Source organism: Passer domesticus, chromosome 22, assembly GCF_036417665.1.
Source record: "Passer domesticus isolate bPasDom1 chromosome 22, bPasDom1.hap1, whole genome shotgun sequence".
In the NCBI taxonomy this organism is placed as follows: domain Eukaryota; kingdom Metazoa; phylum Chordata; class Aves; order Passeriformes; family Passeridae; genus Passer; species Passer domesticus.
In genome coordinates this window covers 4637546-4660729 of record NC_087495.1, presented here as the reverse complement: position 1 = coordinate 4660729, position 23184 = coordinate 4637546, and the positions used below count along the sequence as shown (strand labels likewise).

The 23184-nt window shown below is 46.7% G+C and overlaps 3 protein-coding genes across 4 annotated transcripts; 1 reads left to right on the top strand and 2 right to left on the bottom strand.

The window, feature by feature from the left end:
* Nucleotides 1-741: 741 nt before the first annotated feature.
* Nucleotides 742-14939, bottom strand: CEP104 (centrosomal protein 104). Its single transcript, XM_064397514.1, has 22 exons — nucleotides 14849-14939; nucleotides 14073-14236; nucleotides 13394-13567; nucleotides 12937-13075; nucleotides 12560-12625; nucleotides 12052-12128; nucleotides 11740-11908; nucleotides 11316-11474; nucleotides 10481-10711; nucleotides 10070-10270; nucleotides 9396-9563; nucleotides 8653-8826; nucleotides 8120-8296; nucleotides 7498-7704; nucleotides 6807-6923; nucleotides 6309-6345; nucleotides 6160-6232; nucleotides 5457-5565; nucleotides 5058-5196; nucleotides 4284-4351; nucleotides 3973-4063; nucleotides 742-2808 (listed from the first exon to the last, which is right to left on the bottom strand). Exons 2-22 carry the CDS (start codon nucleotides 14183-14185, stop codon nucleotides 2675-2677), a joined length of 2823 nt encoding a protein of 940 aa, XP_064253584.1. The 5' UTR covers nucleotides 14186-14236; nucleotides 14849-14939; the 3' UTR covers nucleotides 742-2674.
* Nucleotides 14929-20368, top strand: DFFB (DNA fragmentation factor subunit beta). 2 transcript variants are annotated; one of them, XM_064397516.1, is made up of 7 exons: nucleotides 14929-15096; nucleotides 15465-15591; nucleotides 15671-15859; nucleotides 16577-16656; nucleotides 16808-16981; nucleotides 17357-17457; nucleotides 17934-20368. In XM_064397516.1, the coding sequence occupies exons 1-7, from the start codon at nucleotides 14983-14985 to the stop codon at nucleotides 18148-18150; spliced, it is 1002 nt and encodes a 333-aa protein (XP_064253586.1). In that variant the 5' UTR covers nucleotides 14929-14982; the 3' UTR covers nucleotides 18151-20368. The 2 variants fall into 2 exon arrangements, with proteins under 2 accessions (XP_064253586.1, XP_064253585.1); XM_064397515.1 differs by lacking the exon at nucleotides 14929-15096 and having other exon boundaries at nucleotides 15104-15591.
* On the bottom strand, nucleotides 19731-22832 carry C22H1orf174 (chromosome 22 C1orf174 homolog). Its single transcript, XM_064397518.1, has 3 exons — nucleotides 22643-22832; nucleotides 21582-22067; nucleotides 19731-20817 (listed from the first exon to the last, which is right to left on the bottom strand). Exons 1-3 carry the CDS (start codon nucleotides 22805-22807, stop codon nucleotides 20701-20703), a joined length of 768 nt encoding a protein of 255 aa, XP_064253588.1. The 5' UTR covers nucleotides 22808-22832; the 3' UTR covers nucleotides 19731-20700.
* Nucleotides 22833-23184: the final 352 nt, after the last annotated feature.

The window sequence follows — 23184 nt, the reverse complement described above, 5'->3', positions numbered from 1 at the left end:
CAATTACAGCTCACATATGTACAGCACACACTGGTACAAGTCATACAGGTCAATTACAGCTCATACATGTATAGCACACACTGGTACAAGTCACACAGGTCAAATTACAGCTCAGACACCTGTACAGTACACACTGGTACGAGTCATACAGGTCCAGTTACAGCTCACACACCTGTACAGCACACACTGGTACGAGTCACACAGGTCAATTACAGCTCACACACCTGTACAGCACACACTGGTACGAGTCACACAGGTCAATTACAGCTCACATATGTACAGCACACACTGGTACGAGTCACACAGGTCCAGTTACAGCTCACACACATACAGCACACACTGGTACAAGTCACACAGGTCAATTACAGCTCACACACATACAGCTCACACTGGTACAAGTCACACAGGTCCAGTTACAGCACACACACCTGTACAGCTCACACACATACAGCACACACTGTACAAGTCATACAGGTCAATTACAGCTCATACATGTACAGCACACGCTGGTGCAAGTCACACAGGTCCAGGTACAGCATACACATGTACAAGTCCAGACACAGCTCACACAGATATAGGTCCCAGAGGCACAGCTCACACAGGTCCAGGTACAGCTCACACACAGGTACAGGTCCCACAGGCTCAGCTCACACACGTACAGCACTCACAGGTACCACAGCCTCACCCCACTCTGTACCCATTTCCATTGTAGCAGGTGGAAAATGCAGACATACCCTCCAGACTGGCTAAAGTAATTTATTAAATATGTGCAATAAAAATAACTGACATTTAACACAAGTGACTCCTTTTCCTGATAAAATCTCCCAGATTTCAATATGTGATTTGCTCATCCAGCAGTTAGGAACATGCAATCATTATAAATTGCTCTCTTGGGGTAGCAGAACACCAAGAGGTCTTTGGGATGAGATCAACTCCTCCACACATGGACAGGGGCTGCTCTGGAGCCATCTCTGCAGCGACACATGAAAACACCTCAGCTGACACTCAGGCACAGCTCAAATGGACAGAGATCACACAGAACCAGCCCTGAGCTCAGGAGCACACTATGTCCTTGCTTTCCCCATTGTTGCCAAATCCAGGTTCCAGCCCAACACTTTGCAGATCTTCTTTCACTGCCCAGACCCACAGCTGTGCAATGGGTTTTCTCTGGAACATTTTGCACAAGACTTGGTGGCACAGCACCAAACCTCATGGTGTTTTCACTCCAGTGTTTATTTTGCCACTGCAGCAAGCCCAGGCTGTTAAGGAGTAAATCCAGCTTTAAACATGACACTGGTGGTACTACTGTACTCCAAAAGGGTCCTTTCACATTCTAAAAAATTGCTATTTTATCACCACTAAGTTATTTCCTTAGTGTACCACAGAGTAGTTTTCATCCTACACCTCTGAGCAAGATCAATGGCTATTTTGATATATTTATTATTTATTCAGCATAGAGAATCAGGCTCTCAAATAAGAACCCATGTCACTAAAGGGAAAATAGAAATACCTATATATATGTTCCTAATGTGTGCATAAATATTGAAATATGTATTTGGAAGAGTTAGAGAAACAATTTATACAAAGAATTTTGAAATCCAAGCACACTGATCCACGTGGAAAAGCCATAAGCTGGTAGGCAGGCTGCAGGCAAACTAGAAAAACTGTATTAGAAAAATCAGCTCTATATACACAACAACACCACAAAGTCACTCCAGGGGAGCAAAAACCCCCAAATTTCCCCTCATAATTATAATGACTACTCATTCCTGTGCCCATGGTACCAATTCCAGACTGGAAAGCAACAGCTGGAATGTTAAAGAGAGAATGTTAGAGATGTGAGAATGGCTGCTTTGGTACAAAGCTTCATGCCTTGGGTCTTCATAGACTTTGTCTCTCTGAAGCTGTTCAAGACACGTGCTCCAGTCTGTGCATGGTTATTTTAATCAATATCTTACTAGAGGAGCTCAGTATTTGAGCTGAAAGTGCACTAAAGCAGGCAAAAAGGTCTACATTTACTAATGCAAGCTCTTCAGGACCCAACCAAGATAATTTTTTCATTTCTGTAGGGGGCCATTTCTTGGTGACACAGACTGGGAGGGTTTATTTTAACCCTCCTGCCAAGAGGGCTCCTAAGGCACTTGGTGCACAGTGAGAGAGGCCACAATGTCCTGTCACCTACTGCACAGTGGCACAACACAGGAAAACATCCAGCCAGCCCTCTGGCTTTTCAATTTGCTGCAAATTCCTGGGGTTGAGCAGTGCTTTGGGTGCAGCTCTGCTGCCTTTAGAACCCTAAATCTGACACACACACAAGGCCAGGCTTCCCCCCTCTGTGGTTCCTGTTCCTCGAGCACCAGGAAAGAGACTTCTCTCCCCTGACATAATTAGTATCTTTGAACCCATTAAATTATAGACTGATTGGAAAGAAGAGCATAGTACTCTGTCAAAATAATCTTTTTGTCCCAGAATATTTGGTGTTTCCAACATGAGCATTCCTAGCAAAGCAAAGCTCAATGCTGCAGTGACAGCAACGCCGTGGGGATCACACCAGGCACTGCTCAAGGCTAAAAACAACCCACGTAAAAGATGATACAAGTTGTCTACAATTTTTAGATAGCTCAGAACAGCCATGTGCCCAGTTACTCAGACAAAGGAAGAAATACTTGTCCTGTCATCGCTTGGAGTATGTTTTGCCAGCGTTTTTATTTGAGCCCCCTCGAGTTCTGATCTTGCCTCCTATTGAAGGAGATTGAAACTTTGCTCCTGAAGGACCTGGTCTCCTTAAATAGTGGCCAACTACTTTGGCTGCAAAGAGAAAAATAGAGATCATTATTACAAGCACATCTAGTCCCAGGAGTGAATTTAATTCCACTGTTTTGATTCCCAAGATCTGTTAAGTCTGAACGACTGAAGCAACCAGCAGCTGGCAGGCACTGAGCCTCAGCAAGTTCCACACCAGCAGTGGTCAGACTGAATGCTCAGGGCTCCTTTCCTCCCTCCAGCAATTAGCTCTGGAATCAGAGCTTATCCAGGCAGGATTTGCTTCCATTTCCAAATTTTAAGCAGCAACAAACTAATAACTGACTGCTATCTCATTAGCCAGTACAAACAGCAAAGCTGAGGACAGACAGACAGGACTGTGGATCCAGTTTAACACTGAAAAGTGCTAAGTTTAAACTGATTCACTTAGGTCAGCTGCAATGGGCAATTCCACAGCTCTTTCCAGGAATTTGGAATAGTGATGTGCAGGTATGAGCAGAGCACAGCTCAGAGAGATGAACTCTGAACACAGCTGACTAAAAAACTCCAAAGAGTCTGAAGGAGGAAAGGTTTGGAGGTTACTGGCCAAAATTCTGGTGCTGCAAACAGTTTGTTTAACTTTTGTGTTCTGGAAATAAAAGGATTTTCCATATTCTTCATAAAGGCAACTGTTGAAAAAAACACCACCTGACATCATCAATGTCTCTTTGATGGTGAAAAAGCTGCACAATGATAAATCTGTCAGGTTCCTGAGTCTGCACTGGAAAGGAAAAGCAGTGCACAGCACTCACTGTTCAGTTCACCCTGTAATTAGGATCAGATTAGCAACCTTTGATTGGACACTAAAAGCTAAATCAGGCTCTGGTTCCTGTGTCAGCATTCAGGAGCTTTCCAGAACACTGTTCAGCTGATTGTTCTATTCATGGTCATCCTGTTCTGCAGAAAAAATCCCTGAACTGATCAATTTATCAAATCTGCCAGTTTTCCTCACCAGCTGAGCTCGTGTCCTTCTTTGAACATAACTGTTATTGCTTGATTTTGGGAATTTGCTCCCCAGGCACACTGCTCCAGCACAAGAACCCTCACTCAGCTCACCCAAATGCAAATCAGGAGTTGCACAGACCCAGCTCTTGGGGATGTAACACTTTTCTTAAGCAAAGCTAACACAGTAAAAAGTATAAATGTTATTATCATGAACTGATGTCTTACCAGGCTGCACCAGAATGGTTTTGTTCAGGAGGGATGTCCTCCGCTGGTTCATTTTGCAGCCATCTCTGTTCATCAGGTGATATCTCCAGGCCTGAAGTCAATTACAAAGCAATGACAGCACAACTCCAGCAAAATTAGCATTAATTGTGTACACACTTTGTATCAACAGCACTTTAACCTGCTTTTTCAAACTATGAACTCCTTGCTATTAAATAGAAATTAATATCTCCATTATTTTAATATATCTTGAAAGGTCCCTCATAATAAACCAACCCATAACAACATCTGCCCAGTGTGAAGGGTGGCCTCACCTCTTCTCCAGGAGGAAAGTTCTCATGGCACAAAGGGCAGTGGTTTGCCACATGTTCTGGTTTGGCAGCTGAAATTGTTGGAAAAATAATGTAAGAATTGCAAAGAGAGGCTAATTTCAGACACAAGAAGAGAACTGCAGAGCAAGTAGCATAAAACTACCCCATGTCTAACCCAGTTCTTGCCCCATTACCATTAACTGCTCCCAAAAAAGACCTGTGTTTAATCATCTTCATCAAAACAATATAAAAAAGAATCTCAGAACCCAGAATCACATGGATTGGAAGGAACCTTAAAGATCATTCTGTTCCCACTTGTCCTGTCAGTTCAGGCCCTTCTAAACAGCCTCTCCCCACCTCTCTTGTAGCCCCTTCAGCCCCTACTGGAAGGTCACAATTAGGTCACCCCAAAGCCTCTTATTCTCCAGGCAATCCCAATTCTCTCATTTCCCCACAGCAGAGGTGACCCATGCCTCTGATCAACTTGGTGCCTCCTCTGAACTCACTCCAAAACAGGGATATGTCCTTTCTGTGCTGGGATAGTGCTTCATCTAGAGGGATATGGAAGAGATTTTCCAGTCTTCTCACTCACCCTCCCACCACACATTCACAGAGGCCAAGCACCAGAAAATTCAGGCATTTATCCCAAACCTTTTCCCTCCTGAGGATTTACTTAGATCCCTATGTTTGAAACACAAACAGCCTGACTTGCCAAAGATCCCTGGTGTTTGAAATCTGAATGTCTGATCTTCCACCTTCCTGTTTGGAGCTACTCACGATTGCAAATCCTGCTCTTTATGTGTTTGGGCAGCTCATCCCTGGGCACGGCCTCTCTGCAGCGTGGGCACCTCCCAAAGCTGCCCCTTTTGTCACAGTCAGTCAGCAGGTGCTCTGTCAGGCTGCAGATCTCCAGCATCTGCAACACAGCCAGCAAGGTTTGTGCTGAGCAAACAGAGATGGGATTCATCAGCTCAGCCTCACCTTCCAAAATGACAAAGGGAAAATTTAATTTCAGTTATTAACTCATTTTCCATTGGTGCTCTTTTCCAAAAGCACAACCCAAATCCCACGGGTGTGTTCAGAATTCACCTGCCCAAGTGTTAAATATCTTGCAGTGCCTCTAAAGCACAATAAGAGCAGTCCATGCCTCAGAAGCTCTGGGAAGCTCAGTCTGACCTGTTTGCAGTGCTCACAGCGGGTTAGCATGGGGCAGTGCTTCCAGTAGTGCAGATCCAACCCTTCCTCAGTGAAGGTCTCGTTCCTTTCACCACAAAATATACACAAGCTGGGAAAAAATACAAACATCAGTGACATCAGAGAGAAACAGATGAGCCCTGATCCTTATGTTCCAAACTGTTCTCAAAAACACCCCATATCTTGAAGAGTTTCTTTTCCCTCTGTAGAGCTGAGCTTAGGATGGGGCAGGTACTTGCTTTGTAAATACAACCACAGAGCATTTTTTTCTTAGAGAATGATTAATTCTACAGAAGTTCTGAGAGCACCTCACAAAAACTGGCTTTCCTAGCTCCAGAATTTCCAAGGGCTTCTTCTATGCCCTCCCCTTACAACACCCAGAAAAGCCCCACTATATTTTTCCCTTATTTGACACTGGCAGCTGAACATTAAACAGTGGCTATTTCTTAGCCCACAAGCAAATACTCAGAAAAAAAAAAAGTACAAAGTCACACTATCCAAGCACTTCAAAGAAAAGCACCTAGGATTGACTGGTGACCACTTAAAATCTGTTAGAAGAGATTTTAGTCTTTATTGTTTCACTGCTGAAGGAATTAGCTTTGATCTACTGGAAAAATGTTATTACTGTTAGGAGCTCACAGGTGACATCAAGGGCTTAAGGTGATTAGAGGCTCATCTCACTTACTTATCCAGGTAATTTGCAACAGAGGAAAGCTCCTCCTGAATCTCTGCTGCTGTAGCTTCATATACCTGGTAACCTGTAAGGAGAGAACTATTAAAGCAAGATCACGTTTTAATTCATCTACATTTCTTAACTTATTTGAAACTACCTACCTTGATTCTCTGTCTTCTGAAAATAAGATTCTTTCTCCTATCAAACAAAGAAATTTAACTCAGAAATTTGCCTTCCAGACAGAAAGGGAATTCAGTATTCTGATTTCTGTCTGGAATTTAAAATTTAGAAGCAGTGCCAATGCACTACAACATTCATGCTTCTGGTTCTAGGGAAAATCACTTGTATTATTTGTATTATTAAAATTTTTGTATTATTGTATTATTTTATATTATAAAGGTATGATAGATATTACATAACATTATATTATATTATATTATATTATATTATATTATATTATATTATATTATTCAAATTTTACACTAAGTTAGGAGGAACAACACCCCAGATTTTAAGCTGGACTGCTGAGGAGAAAAGTCACCAAGGGTATGTCTAGAGTTTCTCACTCTTTTCAATAAGACAACACCAATGCCCATTATCTAAGTCCATGATATCCAAGGAGCAAAGGATTAAACAACCTTAAACTGAAACATGCTCACCTCTTCAGCTTCAACCTCTGCTTGTAACTCTAACTTCAGAGCTGCTGGGTAGCCTTTTAGAATTTGCATTACATCCTGTGTCTGTTTCTCTGCTTCTGCTGCTGCTTTTCTCTGTACCTGGCAGGAAATACTCTGTCAGCTCCAAAAGCTTTGGTACCATCCCTCATACCCAAGAGATTGCAAAACACATCAGCACAAAACTCGTGGTTGATGCAGGACAGGAAATGTCCTGCTTGGTTAAGTGATGGCTGTGATACAGTGACAGCTCCCTCTTCCCAAATTCCTCTACACTACCTGAAAGGAACACTTGGCACAGCTTCTGGGCTTACTGTTCCCAAGGACTGACAGCAGAAAATAGCATTTGTGCTTTTTCCAAACTGCTTGTCCATCTCAGCATTCCTTGTTGGCTTTATTCCCAGGAGTGAGTACAGGGAATACACTGAGCTATCCATGCTAAGGAACACTAAACACACACCTGGAGTGAGGCAGAGGTCATGGGGCAGTCTTGTCTGTCCCCACAGGAGGAACAAACTCTGTGGTGCAACGCCCTTGGGAACTGGCTGGGGAGGGAGTTCATGGGATACTACACTCTGCTACCCATGCACTGTCCAATCCAGCCACGAAATCAGGACACCACTCAGCCAAACACCACGTCTGAAGTGGCCCTGTACATTCTGCCTCTCTTACATACCCTCACTTGACCTTCAGAAGATTTCCCATCGATTTTGGCAAAGCCCTCAAAGAGAGTTTTGTAGCGCACGGTCCTGCGGGCGCCGGCGTCGTCCAGAGGGAAATATTCCAGCACAGCTGCCCTGTGCTCCCTGTACATGGCAAAGATGATCCTCAGCACCACCTCACGCACCTCATGAGCCCTGTGCTCCAGAGCTCCCGTGGCAAACTGGAAATAATGAGAAAAAAATGATGTCTCTCTTTTCTCCCACTTTTAAGGATTGGTTTATTAGTCCAAGACTTTCCTGCAGCAGGAGAAATCTTCATACAAGACAGGTTTTTGCAAACACTTTTTAACTCATTGGTTCTTTTTTCCAGATATTAACATCTTGCTTCATAGAATCCCAGAGTGGTTTGGGTTGGAAAGGATCTTAAAGCTCATCTCATTCCACCCCATACCAAGGCAGGGACACTTCTCACTAGACCAGGTTGCTCCAAGCCCTGTCCAACCTGGACTAAAATTACCAGCACTGTTGATGAGGGGAACACACCTCTCCAGGAACTCTCAAGCACTCCAAAAAAGCCAACAAGCCCCCAGGAAACCGTCAGAAAATCCTCCATGTGCTGTAACCTCAACCTCTTACCTTCATGACATTGTTGACAGTAAACCCAGAGTTTTCAGTCCCCATGGCTCCCAAGAGAGATTCCACCAGTTCCACACGACTCATTGCCAGGTGTGTTGGGGAGTTTGGTTTTAATGTTTTAAGCAGGTGCACTGGAATAATCTGGAGAGATTTTACTTCAGGGCACAGTGCCATTTCCTAGAAACACACAGAGTCAGTGAGCACACAGATGCTGGATAAGGACAGTTACCTGTCTCTGCAAAGCAGAGTTTTCTCATCTCTGTAACTTGCAGTAAAGAACACAAGAGTCACACCTGCAGCAGCAGCAGGTGCCCCAGACTGCCCCAGGTGACCCTGATTTGGCAGAGGGTTGGACTGGATGATCTCCAAAGAGCCCTTCCAACCCTAGCTGTTCTGTGATAAGATTCTGTGATAAGATTCTAAAATTCTGTGATAAACTATAACACTTCAAAGCAGCCAACCCTGGTCCCACAGTCCACTCTGCTCAGGTGTTTCTCACCTATGAGCTCCCTAATTTGAAGGGGAACACCCACCTGGATGAGGGTTGAAGCCAGAAGACGAAGGCGGGACGAAGAGTCTCCTGTTCTGGAAAGCAAATGTGGCAGGGTTGCTTCCACACAATGAGAAGTTTCTAGCTTCCCCAGTTTGTGTTTTGGTATATACTGGGTAACTATCATTTTCAAAAGTTTCAGGGAAGCCTGAAAAACCTAAGTTAAAGAGGAAAAAGGAAACACTGAGCAAAAACAGCACAGAACCCCCTGTTTTCAGAGAATGCAACAAGATCTGTTCTTAATCTGGAATTACAGTAACACCCTTAATGGAAGCTACTTCAGACAACTGTCTTCCACAAAACCTGCTGCTAGGACTCAGGTGAAAGGCTTCAGAAATTGTTTCATAAAGAGTACCAGATTGATCTTCTTCTTTTCTTATTTAAGGTTTATTTGATGCTCAAGTGTCCTTCAGATAAGTGCAGTACTTTGAGCTAGAAACTAGAAGTTATTTCATTGTATTTCACATTTAACAAAGAAAAAGGATCAACCTCACTGCACATTTACTGCATCAGCTCATGGCTCAGCCCAGGGCAGTTTTCCCCATCTGTTCAATTCCAGACATTTCCCAGTTGTTTTGGGAGTTTTGAGGGGAATTGTTTTGGGTTTTGTTTTTTTTTTATTCAACAGTAGCTTTATAAACTATTTGTTCAAAGTATCCTAACCCCAAGAGTCTACAATTTTGGCTGCCAGTTCTTCACTGGAGCACCAAACTTATCCCAACTTACTGAAGATACAGTGTCTTTGATGGCCCTCCTCGCAAGGAAAACAGCAGCCCTCAGCATGTCCCTTAAATCCTCCTTTGGAGTGTCCACTGACACTTCCATCAGCTTCTTGTACACAGTCAGTAAAGCATCTTCTCGACATGACCAAGTTCTGGAATATGCTTCTAAAACCTGAGCACAGAAAAATCTATCTATTAAAAAGTCCCTACAGATATTTCAATTCATATTTAACATTTTTATAGAGAACCAGCCTCAAAAGAACATATGAACTGAAGTGTGAAGTCCCCAGATGTTCCCCACAGGAATGTGGCTTTATTAAAAGCACACATTTTGAAATGAGATGAGTGAAATGGGATTAACAGGTCAGGTTCATGGAGCCCTTCCAGGCACAGGGAGGGTTTCTCTCCCTGCAAGACAGTGGCAAGTTATGGGTATTCTGGGTCCATACCCTAAAGCAGTCTGCTGGATCCTGTCTGTTTATCAGCACATCAAGTAATCAATATCAAAGCTACAGATTGGTAGAAATGCTGTAAACAGGCACCCAAAGAGCCAAGGTCAAATTTTAAGCTCAGATTTCAAAATAGCAGCTCTAAACACATAAAAATCCTCTCAACACAGAGCACAATAACCCATGGGTTTGTTTTACTGGGTTTTGGGTTTGTTTTACTGGTTTTTACCAAAGTCTCTCCAAAAACTTCCACAACAGGGCTGGCTTCCCTCAGTGCCTTCTGTGTGGGTTGTGGCTCCCCAGCATTGCCAGTCCTTGGAGTATCACCCACATCCTCCTCAGTCACCTCTGGCTCAACACAGGCAACAGCTGCATCCACCTGCTTGCAGGTAGTTGGGAGAGGTCTCTCATCATAAGGTAAAATTTCAACCTAGCAGAAAAGATAAATTTTGTTGTTCTGGAAATGACTCAGATGTGAAGTGGTTTTATCACTAATTGGATTCGCCTCAGTGCAATTTTCTCACATCAAAGCAGCATCACATCCCAGTTAACCATGAGAATAACCACATTATTTGGAAGGTTGGACATAAGATTGTTTGCTCTGACAGGTTTCTGTAGTAACAGAGGGAACACTACTCACATTTTCCTTGGAAAACACTTCCTTGGAGGTTGTGGGCTGAGTCCGAGGAGAAAGAGGGGACTGGTAGGGAGCAACAGGCTCAGAACAAAGGGGATCCACCAACTGCTCTTCCAGCACAGGCTCTGCCCTCAGGGGCTCTCCTTGGGGTGGGTCTGCAGGCTCAGGAGGGCAGCTCTGGGGGCTCTCAGTGCCACTCACAGATCCCAAAGGCAACTCAGGTGGCTTTTGGATCTGAGAAAGGGAAGAAGATTTTTACAGCAAGGCTAAATATGTGCTAAAATCAGTCAGTACAGCCACAACTCTGTCAACAGGCTTCTGGTGATTTCAAGTAAATATTGAACCTGGCTCACAGGTGTGTCATCATTCCCACTGGATGCAGCTTTAGGAAACAGTCAGAAAATAATTCTGTGTGGGTGCATGTGTGGAGAGATTATAAAACTTCCTCTTCTGAGCACATTACATAACTGTATGGATACAAAAAATCACACGGATTCTGTGTGGTTAGCCTTGATATCCCCCTAAGCCTCCTCTACCCCTCCAAAATATGAGAAAATACCTTATTCATTTGTATCAGGTAGTCTTGAAATTATGCAAAACATTCAGGATTCTAATGCCATTTTCCTGAGACCTCAACAGTTTAATGGGATTTATAGAGAACTAACCATGTTCATAAAACACCACATTGAGAGTCTTAGGTTGAAGAAATACACAATCCAAAGAGAAAACTGAAACGCTTGAGTAAATCTCAAAGTTTCCATTAACCTGTGAATGAAGTTTGGTTGCTTTGCCATTTCTATTTAGAACACCCTCCTGAGTCTGGCCTAACAGCACCCACCAGCAGCTGTGCATCCAGGAGGTCGTGCAGCTCCAGCTGCTGGTACACCTTCAGCCTGTACTCATCCATCTGCTCCTTCTTCTTCTTGGCAAGGTCATAATCCTCCTTCTCTACCGCGTAACGCTTCTCCACCTCGTACCGGCCGAGCCGCTCGCCCACCTAGGATTGGCACAAATCACCTTGGAATCATCTTACTGAGCATTCCTTGGAATCACTCACTGAGCACTTCTTGGAATCACCCTACTCTACTTGTTGCATTGCTTCCAGCCAAATTATTCAACCAAGCTATCTGATTTTAAAATTAATATTTTCATTTTTGATAAAAATATATCGAAAATCATTACAATTCCACACAAACAGCAAGGCCCTGCTGGGCCAATGGAGCTCTGCTCCACTTAGGTGTCAAAAAATCTTCCAACAACACCTTCTGCAAGTCTGCAATGGCCTGTTTGAGCTTCTTGGCGTGGTCATAGCACTCGAGATGCACAGCTTCCCTCTTCTTCTCATCCAGCCTCCGGATTATCTGAGCCACTTCTGGGTCCTGGTACATGTCAAAGGCCAAATCATCCAGAGGGGAAATGGAGTCACGTTTCCTGAAGGCAGAAAATGAATCAAGTAAACCACAATAAGGCAGGCTTCTCTTTTCATTAGCAGGGAATTAACAAAACACAGACATCAACAAGTGCTTTACACCAAGCAGAGGTTTTGCCAGGGTACATGCAAAGGACAAACTTACCCAATGTAAGTTCCATCTAAGGCAGGGTCATCCAATTTAATTCCCAAGTAGTGATCTATCAGCATCTCTCTGGAAGGCTTTGGAAAGGTGAAAAAAAAAATCTTAATGCATATTCACCAGCATCAGGGGTGTGTGTATGTGTGTGTGTGAGTGTGTGGGTGTGTGGGTGTGGGTGTGTGTTCAAGACAGAATTCTGACTTGCCACAACCAACATCAGCTCTGCAATGTGGAGCACTTGTGTTTTGGGGCACATTGAAGCAAGAGAACCTGGAGACAATGAAAATGTCCCAGCTGATTATATTTTATTTTTTGTATTCCCACATTAGGCTCAAATTTCTTGCTTTAAGAGAACATTATAAATAAATTAATGCAACACAGCTCTGCTGAAGAACTGGCACAAGAAAGGTTCATCCCATTACTCCAGGAAGCTGTACTTGAAGAAATGGAGCATCAGTAAAAGGACATGCTTTTGTCCTTTTACTGATGCTTTGGGATGCTTTGGACTTACACTGCTCATGCTGTCAATGCCATAGTCTGCTGGATCCCCAATGATGTTCACAGCTACCAGGGCAACCTGCAGAAATTCACAGAAAATGGAAATGTGTAAGCTCATTCCTTTGACCCTGCTGTGTGGCTAAACCTCAGCACAAACAAGAGTGACAGAATGTGCCCTTGACTCGTTTGCTCTGGATGAGGTACATCCACCTGATCCCAACTCACTTCTAACCTGTCATTTGTGTTTTGTGCTTTAAAACAAACTTAAATAAACACAGGAGCTTTCAACCAACATTTTTTTGCTTCTACAAATCAAGGGAGCAAATTTCTGTGCCTGCTCTTTGCTATGGAAGTGTCACCTAGGTTACCAGGTAAGGACTTCTAACTCACCTGGCCATACAAGTTGTATTTATTGACATAATTTTTATGGAAAATCAGCTTCAGGTACTGGCCAACTGCATCCATGTACACAGATTTCAACTCTCGAGCTCTGAAATCAGTCTTCTCATTGTCTGAGAGCGGGACATAACTGGGAAGGAAAGAGTAACACATGAGCACAGGATACATCCAAACACACAGGTGGGTTTCTGACCCTCAGGTTTAAAACTCCCTCACAACTGAAACAACTGTGAAACCTCCCTCATAACCTCACAACTGAAATAACTGTGCTGCCACATGGCAAGACAATTCTCCTGCATCTCCAGCTTTGTCACAGATCTACACAAGTCCAGGATCTCCCAGCTGCTCACACAGCATGATCAGTCACACACAGCCCACACTGAGTATTATTTTCCCCTGAAGCTTTTCTGATCAAGGCAATAAACTGATCCAGAACTTTCTGTCTCACCCAAGTCTCTGAAACCTCTCTGACTGATAGGGAGCAAAGTATTCAGGCAGGCTTTCACTGATGTAGAACTCAATTTTGCTCGCAATCATGTACTGGTGAGCGAGCAGCTGCAGCTTCCGGATCCGACACCTCTCCACCAGCTGCAGGGTGATCTCCTGGGGGTACTGGCAGAGCCTGAAAGAGACACAGTTTCTCAATTCAATCATCATTCTAAAGTGGACTTCACTTCCAACTCGAGCAACATTTCACTATGGAACTTTCAAGTTGTGAATTGTAAGCCAACGTTATAAATATTGTAAGAATCCCAAGAGTAGAGTGGAAACACTTTTCCCTTTACTGAGTGCACATCTTCAGGTGCCCCACACATGTTTAGAAGATGTGCTGAGGCAAATGGATTTTTCATACTAAACCAAAGCAGTTCCAACTCCAAGACTGCCAAGAACGAAAACAGTTCCCATTTTCATTTTCCAGGACTTTATTTAAACACAATGCAGTGCCTTTAGGTGTTAACCAAGGTGCTTTATTCCCCTCCAGCCTGAGGGATTAAAGTAACTTTATTTTGTTTTATCAGTTTGGTTTGGGATCCTCTAAACTGCTCTGACCATGCGTGGTACCTCTGCCACTCATTTTAAACTTGGAGGTTCTGAACTTCAGTGCTCCAAGACCATCCCCACAGTACCTGGGCGAGCGCCACCCGTTCACTGTCGGCGCATGAACCATCAGCTCCCGAGCACTGAACCCATCCTCGTGTCCCGACGAGCTGACCACCGTGAAACCGATCTTGTGTGGCATCCTGGGCAGAGCAGCTGGTCACAGCCACGGCCTTCAAGCTTAAACTCATCCCTGGAAGGGAGACAAAAACCCACTGAGGCACCACAGTCAAAGAATTGCATCCTGAGGCTGTTGGGTCAGTAGATGATGAGTGCAAATATATATTCCCTTTAATTAACACTGGCACCCTAAATATTCTTTTGGTGGGGGTTTGATCAGTGCTGAGCAAAACGAGGATTTCAATCACTTGCAGAGCAATCTGCCAATAAATTAAACCTCCTAATCCAAGACGGACCTTGAAACTAAGAGTTCCAAGTGCATCCAGGAGCAACCAAACCTGTAGCTGCACCATGCTCTGGGTGTCGGAGTCACGCGAACAAAAACCAAAGCACAAGGTCAGTTCAGTCTTTTTGGCAAAGCAACACGCCCACCGTGGCTACTGCCGGGGACACAGCACCGGGAGCACCGCTGCCCCACCCCGGCCCCGTCCCTCCCTCCCCTCACCGGCCGCAACCCCGCAGCCGGCGCAGGCCCGAAGGGTCACGGCCGCGCCGCTCCGGGAGCACAGCCAGGCCGGGCGGCGGACAAAGCAGGCGGGAGCCCGGCGGGGCCCGTGGGGATCCCCGGGGCGGAGGGAGAGCGGGGCGCGGGGGGAGCGCCGGGCCGGGCCGGGCCGGGCCGCACCTGGCTCAGCGCGGCGCCATCGCCGCTCTCATGGCAACGCGGCCCCGCCGCGCAGGCGCGACCGCCCCGCCGGCCCCGGGGCGCCTGCGCGGGGCGGCCCCGGCCCCGGGAGCGGCCCCGGCACCGGGCCGGGCATGGCGGAGCCGCTGCGGCCCTTCCGCCTGCGCGGCTGCGGCAGCCCGCAGAAGTTCGGCGTGGCGGCCGGGAGCCTGCGCGGGTTGCTGAGGAAGGGCTGCCGACTGCTGCAGGTGCGGGGCGGACCGGACGGTGCGGGACGGGCGGGGGGCTGCCGGGTGCCGGAGGGACGGGACGATACCAGGCTGGGATGCTGCTTATGGATGCGGGGCGGATCTGGCGATGCTGGACGGGGCCGGGACTAGCGGGTGCCGCAGCTCCGGGCCGGGCTGGAGCTGCCCGCTGCGGTTGGGGTCCCGCCCGGAGCCGGGGTCTCACCCGGAGCAAGGGTTTCACCAGGAGCCGGGGTCTCACCCGGAGCAGGGGTTTCGCCCGCCCGGAGCCGGGGTCCCGCCCGGAGCCGGGGTTTCACCAGGAGCCGGGGTCTCACCCAGAGCAGGGGTCTCACCCGGAGCCGGGGTCTCACCCGCCCGCGGGGCAGCTTCCCTTGGCAGGCAGCCGCCTGTGCCTGTACGAGGACGGCACGGAGCTGACCGAGAGCTACTTCCGAGCGCTGCCGCCGCAGACGGAGCTGGTGCTGCTGGGCCCCGGGGAGAGCTGGCGGGGCTGTGAGTGCGGGGCCGGGCGGGGGGCGCGGGGACAGCGGCGGCCCCGGGGGCTCAGCCGGTGCCGCCTCGCCTGCCCCAGGTGCCAGCGACATCGAGCTGCTCCTGGCCGCGTTCTGCAGCCAGCAGGGCGCTCTGGTGGAGGCTGCGCGGAGGCTGCTGACGGACGAGCGGGCTCCCCACAGGCAGAAGCTGCTGGCGGATCTCATCCACAACCTGAGCGAAAACATCCTGGCCGAGAACAGGGAGGATGATAAGAAATGGTTTGAAGGTAGTTTGTTGCCGTAGGAACCTGCTACGGGACTCCCGGGTCTTGCTCTTCTCTGAAAAGTCACTTTTGTCAGTTTTGTTGCTCTTAAAGCAAAGTTTGGGAGCTCTTCTGGCTGGTGGGATTGGGGACTTGGTCAGGGCTTTAGTTATCCCTTCCATTGGCACGTGTAATTAGATTTCTTTAAAATACATGCACATTTAGTATTTAAAGCTAAATGTGTCAGTAGTTTAGTATCAAAGCTGAATTTTTTTTTTTTAAATGGTGTTCCCTATTGGTTTAATAAAGATAACTCTGGAATGGATTTCCCTCATTAATATAAATCTGCATTTATGATATTTTAATGATTTCCTAATAGTATATGGATAATTGGGACATCTCTGCCAGCTAACTGTGCTTTATGATCTCTTTACAATCTGCAAGTCTCCCTTCCCATTCCCAAGCCATTACTGCAGTTCTTCCCCAACAATTTTTTTCCTTTCACAATGTCTTGGCATTCCACATAGAGAGTGACAAGAAACATAACAATACCAGCTACTGCTCTCTCAGCAGATGCTCTACAGCATTCTTTTAAGTGTTTAAGAGCAGGGTAGTCCTGAACCAGTAAAATAAAAATGGGAAATTAAAAAACCTGTGCAACCTGAGTTAGTGGAAAGCCAGCATGAGCTCCCAGCTGGGCAGGAGCTGTGCTGAGGTACAAAATAATCTCATTCCCTCCAGGGCTGGAGTCTCGGTTCAAGAACAAATCCAGCTACCTGCGGCATAGCTGTGAGAGCAGAATGCGGGGCTACATGAGAGAGGTAAAAGTTTCTGTTGAAGTAACTTACGTCAAGCTGTAACAGTAGTTCTGTGGCTGCAGGAATATAAAGTATTTCTACAGCTGTGATTGTAGAAAAGAGCCTCAGGCTGCCACAGGAACTGAGGAGTGATTGCTGGGTTTCCTCCCTCTAGGTTAGTGGTTTTATTTCAAACGTTCATCCTGCAGCACAGGATGCCTACAGAGGGATAATGGACCTGATGGCAGATAAACTGAAATCCGTGAAGTACAACGGGTGCTACTTTGACAGAAGGGAGGAGGAGGAGGCAGCACGCCTGTGCACCGCGGAGGGGTGGTTCTCCTGTCAGGTACCTGCAGCCTTCCTGAAGAATCACCGAATGGTTTGGGTGGGAAGGGACCTTAAAGGGGCACATTCCACTAGCCCAGTTTGCTCCCAGCCCCATCCAGCCCAGCTTTGGACACTTCCAGGGATCCAGGGGCAGCCACAGCTTCTCTGGGCACCCTGTGCCAGGGCCTCCCCACCCTCACAGGGAAGAATTTCTTCTGCATAACTGACTTAAACTTCCCCTTTCTTCAGTTTGATCCCATCCGCCCCTCAGCACCAGAGGAAGGAAACAGCTTCCTGGGTGCAGTGTCAGGCTGGGGGGATGTGGGTGTAGGATCTCTCTGGCTCACTAGCATGTGGCAGGACCATGCTGTGACAAGTGTGACACCTTTCACAGGGCCCTTTTGACAGAGATGACTGCCCGTGTAAGCATTCCATCAACCCCTACAGCAACAGGGAAAGCAGGATCCTCTTCAGCACCTGGAACCTCGACCACGTGTATGTACAAAATGTTAATCCAGACCTACCTGCTTTGTGGCCTTCAGCTTCACCAGAAAGGTTCAGCCTTAGTCCCTTCCCCGCGCTGTGCAGTCAGCTCTGCTGTGAATATGTGCTGAGAAAAGGTGCTGGGATGCTGCAGCTGCTGTGAGAACAAAACCCTGAAGACAGATGAAATGCTGCCTCTCATTAGCTGCTTTGCTTCTGTGCAGATTTTCTGTGTATGGAAGCAAACCCCTCCTCACTGCACTATCCGTGTGAATTCTCCTCTCCGGCAGAACCCCCTCTGAACCATTTCAAATGTTGGTGTGAAGTAAACAAGATTTGCTAAACTAATTTCCTTGGGGAAAAAAAATCATATGCCTAGTAATGGAGAAAGAATTCCAGTTCTGCCTGGCTCTGAAAGGAAGATGGAGGCTTGATTATTCTGAAAAAACTCCTGATGGCAATATTGTCTTCTCTTTTGTGTCCCCAAGAATTGAGAAGAAACGTGCTGTTGTCCCAGAACTGGCAGAAGCTGTCAAAACACGAGACGGGAGAGAAGTGAACTGGGAATACTTCTATCAGCTGCTGTTTACCCTGGATAATTTAAAACTCGTACATATTGCTTGCCATAAGAAAACCAATCATAACCTCAGCTGTGACAAAACCAGAATTTACAGAAAGAGGAAGCAAACCCATGAGATTTCCTAGTGCTGTCTCTGTTAGGGACCTGCTGCCTTTTTCAATCATGTCAGCCTGTTGTTTTTAAATAGCTCCAATTTCTTAAATAAGAACTATTTGAGAATCCCTGGCACAAGACTGGCTGGGTAACCAAACCTGAGCCTCACAAAGCACACTCCAATATCCCATTTAATTGTCCTCTCCTGCCTTCCCACTCCTTACAAGCTTCCCTCAAATCAAGTGTGATAAAGGTACAAAATGAGCCAGAGGCTGACTCTGATTCTACCCTGTCATCTCTGCCCAATGTTGGCCCAAAATTCACAGTACACAGAAATGAAACTTGGACAAAACTTTTTTTACAAACTAACCTGCAGGGGCTCATAGACTCCTGTTCCTCTGGAGATCAAACCAAAGAAGGATTTAGGATCACGTTTTATCTGTGCCTTTTTCAGGTAGCTTCAGGAATGCCAAAGGTGGCTCAGCAGCAGCTCCTGCCCTCATCCCCACCTGCCCCTTTGCCATTGCTTCAGATGTGCATCTCCTAGAAAGAAGAGCAAGGCTATGGCTTTTTTTTTTTTTTTGGCTTTTTCCACCTTTGTTTGCCATCTTCCCTGCTGATTTCCCTCTCCTTTCTAACACTTTCTGCCTCCAGCCTGAGTTTGCTTGACACACCACCAGAAAGGACAGCTATAATGATTATGTTTACAGTAATGTTTACCCACTGCCTTGGAGAACACTGTTTTGGTAAAACATTTCCTACCTCAGGCAACAAATCAGGAATAGTTCAATTTTTTACTTGAATTTTTTTTTTTTAATACCAGCTGATAGCAACTGAACTTTTGGGATTGTCAATGTAGATCGTGTGAACATTTTAAATAAAAAATGCCCCCACATCTGTGTGTGTGTGAGTACATAAAGGTACACAAGACATTAATCAGGGGTGACAGAGCATGAAGGGAAATGTGTTTATGAATTGAGCACCAGCTACTTACTGCTCTGTAAATAATTAGGAAAAGCTCTATTTTCCCCTCATATTGTTGGTCCTGGACCTGTTAGTCCAGATGAAATTGTGTGGAAATGATATTTCTGCCCAAGCCCCAAATTACTGGGTCTTGGAAGCTTTGCTACAGAGAGTATTGATTTACTTTAAACAGCAAACTCAGTCCCCTCCCAAAACCTGCAATCTGAAAAGCTAGGAGGTGCATTTTTAACATGGGATTTCTAATTCCACTGCATGTAATTGATCTTTCCTGCACTCTTTGACACTGGGCAGGATTCTGGTGACAAACACAGTGTCACCTGTGTGGCTGAAAATGCATTTTGCAAGTGAAATGAATGTCTGTGTGAAACTGTGTTTGCTAGAAAGAGCCAGCAGCAAACAGCACTGAAGGAATGCTGGGAGGAGCTGCTGCAACACAGAGCTGGGCTGGAACTATGAATATGCAATTAAAAAATCTGGATTTTTCCGTGTTACAGAATTAGAGTGAAAAGGAGCCAAGAAATATCTTTGACAGAAACAATGCATCAGCTGGAGTGGAAATGGAAATGCATTACCATGCCATGCATATGCAATTTGTTTGCCTTACAACTTTTGAATGTTTAACAAGCTCTAGCTGTAGAAATTAATATTTATTTAAACCATCTGCTGATAACATTTTCTCTCTATTTTTAGAAACATAGAAGGAGCTATAACAATAAATATCTAGAAGCTTATTGCATAATCACACTTTCAAAGAAATATTCCCACAAACACTGGGTGAATTAACAGTTCCTGGAATTGGCTCAGGTTGCTCATTTTGTTTTTTAAACATGCAGAGGGGGCTGTCCCACAGCCTCAGCAATCTCCCTCTGTCCATAAAGGGACGGTATTTGTTGTGTATCATCACCAAAGCATTTGTTTCCAAAATCCCTGCTGGAAACCAGTTGGAAATCAACGAAGGACAACACTTAGAGCAGCAGGTGGAGGGAGGAGGCAGCACCACAGGGTGGGTGTTTGGGGAGCTGATGTGCAATGAAAATGTGCTGAACTCGCAGAGATGAGAACACTGAATCCATTCTGACATCCTGCATTTCATTTTGCCAGCAGAACTGCATTTTAGAGGTGTAATTGGTCCTGGGTTAGGTGTAAACAACCCACACAAGGAAGACCTTTGACCTTCCTTGTACCAGGGAGTCAGTTGGCCCCTTCATTACCTGGATGCCACAGACTGCAGAATTAAACAACTTTGCTCCAGCATCCTTTTCTTGACTATTTTGCAAAAAAAAAGGAGTGAAACCAAATATTTTCTCAAGATAGAGGCTCAAATTTACAAAAAAGCCATAAGAACTTCTATATTCCCTGGGGTTTTTTTCTCAAATATCAGTGGTAAAGTGCTCAATTATACTTTATTTCCAAATCACTGAAAATTCAGTATTTGCCCCAGATAATCACTGGAATACTGTATCTGCCAATTCCAGCAAAACAAACTCTCCCAGTTCTCTCCCTGAGAAAAGACAAAGACACCTTATGTTACTGACCCAGCCATTGCCATGTGGTCACAAAGAGAAAGAAGAAGGGTTTAATTTGTTTACAGTCTGTTGTTAGACATGATCCTCTTCCTCCTCCTCCTCTTCATCATCTTCCTTTGCAATGAAATGCAGCTTCCTGGCTTCTCGCCTGCTCCTCGTCACACTCGGGAGCACAACTGCTGGAAGGTGCTGGAAGGAAAAGATCAAATCAACAAGGAGAGTCTGTGGAGGCAGAACTAGAACTCCTACCTCCACCAGCTCCCATCCTCCTCAGCTGACACAGGAACCAAGCCTCAGCTTGGGAGCAGTGGCATGAAGGTAAAGCTGTGGGGCTTTGAGGGGAGTGTGCCCAAACCAAACCCATGGGCACTCCCAGGGTTGGCATTCCTTCCACTGGTGTGAGGAGGATTGGCAGAGGGTGAAGGGCTCCCTAAACAAATCCTCACTGCTCCCTAAGCACCACAAGAAACACCTAAAAGGTGGCAGCATGACTTGCCCCAAAGTTATGCTTCTCAAAGGGATTCAAATGTAAAGCTCTGGCCCTTGGATCAGTTCAAAAGCTGAGGTAGACACAAATCAGTTTCCATTCCAAACAATCCCAATGCAGCAGGGCTGGAACTGGCTGATTTCTAAGATCCCTCCAACCCAAGCTGTTCTGTGATTCTGTTAAGAACCAAAGACCAACAAAAATCTATTTTGCCAACAATATTGTGTCTCCATAATGTCATTATCAGTAAAAATACCTATCTCATGGAACTGGACTAAAAAGTCTAAATAAGAAAAATTTTACACTTGAAATGAATTCAGCTGGGCAAGAAATTTCATCTCTGATGGAGACAGTTTTAGCTGGGGTACAGGGCCAAACACTACTGGCCAAATTCACCAAGAGTTTTGAGGCAAATTTTAAGTAGACCAGGGCTGGGTCTAAAGCAGCAACAGACTCATCATCTCACCAGCTCAACATCTCCAAAGAAGCGGTGCACTGGCATGGGCTGGTTGCTGTCCTCATCCGAGAGGCCACTGCTGTGCTCCAGCAGCATCGGCCTCCGCGGCTGATCCGCGTCCTCCGAGGTGGCCCCGTCACAGCTCCCACAGCTGCTCTCCTCCTCACTGAACACGTGGTAGTGGTGCAGGTATCCACCCGTTTTTAATGGAGCACCGCTGGATTTCACCGTGTGTGGCTCCAGAGAAACGCCATGCTCCTTCTCCTGCTTCCCTTCGTCAGTCTCTGGGATGCTTTCATCTTTTTCCTGTTGGATTACACTGATGTCTCTTGGATCTTCTGAACCTCCATCCCCATCAGACGTTTTAGGTGTTTCCCCCAGCGCAGCAAGGTTTCCACTTTCACACGTGAGTCCCTCTAGCTCTGATTTTAGATTGCTTTCTTCGTATTTCATCCTCTTTGCAGGTCGTCCTTCAGCAGCTTCATGTGATGAACACTGTTAGGAAAAAAAGACAAGATTGTAAAGCTCACTTGAAGTAAAGAAGAAAAAATAATCACCTCATCTCTTTAGTTACAAAGCTGGCTTTGTAACAGAAGGGCTCCATCACACAAGTGGCATTTTGATCCAAACCTTCTAAGAAAAGTAATTAGTAGAAAGTGCACGTAAAGGGAGGAAAAGAGGAGCAGACAGCTTACATAAACCACAATGTACAGTCCATCACCAGCAAGAGAAAAACGCTTTGCTCAGAGAATAAACTAGCACCGGAAGAGGTCAATCACCATGTTCATATTTTCTTAAGGATGATGCTAATGGGAATTACTGTGCCAGGCCTGTCATCACCCAGCAAGGTGAGCAGCTAAATCTGCCCTGTATTTCTGCACCGGCACAAACAACGTCGTGGGAGGAGCGGGAACGCCGATAAATTTATTTCAATTCCCCTGACAATTCCCACATGATGATGCTCAGATTGTAGCTGTTAATAATCACCTGAGATCCCCCCCCACTCTGTGACCACCCAGCCCCGCGGCCTTTCCCTCCCACACCATCCCACCCAGCCCCGTGCCTCCTACCGGGCTCGCCGTGTCGGCGGCTTCCCCCGCGGGCTGTGCGGGGTCGGCAGCCGGGGCCGCCTCCGCGGAGCGCCGAGCCCGGTGCCGTGGCTGTGGCCGGGCCGGACGAGCGGGGCCGCGGGTGTCCGAGCGCCGCCGGCCCTGCGCCGCGCCGCCCGCCGCCATCTTGGGCCGCGCGCGGGCCCGCGCTCGCCATCTTGTGGAGCTTCCTTCAGGAGCCCCGGGGCGAGCATGGGCTGCGGGCACCGGGCAGAGGGCTCCGGGCAAAGGGCACCGACAAAGGGCTCCGGGCAAAGGGCAGCCTCATCCCGCACAGAGAGGGCGGGGAGCTCACGGGCCTCACACGCCGGAGCCCCTCACACACCGCAGCCCCGGGGCCCCTCACACACCGGAGCCCCTCACACACCGGAGCCCCGGGGCCCCTCACACACTGGAGCCCCTCACACATCGGGGCCCCTCACACGCCAGAGCCCCTCACACGCCAGAGCCCCTCACACGCCGGGGCCCCTCACACGCCAGAGCCCCTCACACATTGGAGCCCC

Excerpts from the sequence above, each read along its gene's own strand:
- CEP104 (XM_064397514.1), bottom strand. The coding sequence starts at position 14,185 with ATGCCACACAAGATCGGTTTCACGGTGGTCAGCTCGTCGGGACACGAG. Across the intron at positions 13,076-13,393 it reads GAGAGGTTTCAGAGACTTGG|TTATGTCCCGCTCTCAGACA; the intron begins GTGAGACAGAAA and ends TTTCCTTCCCAG. Across the intron at positions 8,297-8,652 it reads TGGCTTCAACCCTCATCCAG|GAAATGGCACTGTGCCCTGA; the intron begins GTGGGTGTTCCC and ends GTGTGTTTCTAG.
- DFFB (XM_064397515.1), top strand. The coding sequence starts at position 15,174 with ATGCTGCTTATGGATGCGGGGCGGATCTGGCGATGCTGGACGGGGCCG. Across the intron at positions 15,860-16,576 it reads TGATAAGAAATGGTTTGAAG|GGCTGGAGTCTCGGTTCAAG; the intron begins GTAGTTTGTTGC and ends CATTCCCTCCAG. Across the intron at positions 16,982-17,356 it reads AGGGGTGGTTCTCCTGTCAG|GGCCCTTTTGACAGAGATGA; the intron begins GTACCTGCAGCC and ends CACCTTTCACAG.
- C22H1orf174 (XM_064397518.1), bottom strand. The coding sequence starts at position 22,807 with ATGGCGGCGGGCGGCGCGGCGCAGGGCCGGCGGCGCTCGGACACCCGC. Across the intron at positions 22,068-22,642 it reads CCGCCGACACGGCGAGCCCG|TGTTCATCACATGAAGCTGC; the intron begins GTAGGAGGCACG and ends TTTTCCTAACAG. Across the intron at positions 20,818-21,581 it reads TCTTTGGAGATGTTGAGCTG|CACCTTCCAGCAGTTGTGCT; the intron begins GTGAGATGATGA and ends TTTTCCTTCCAG.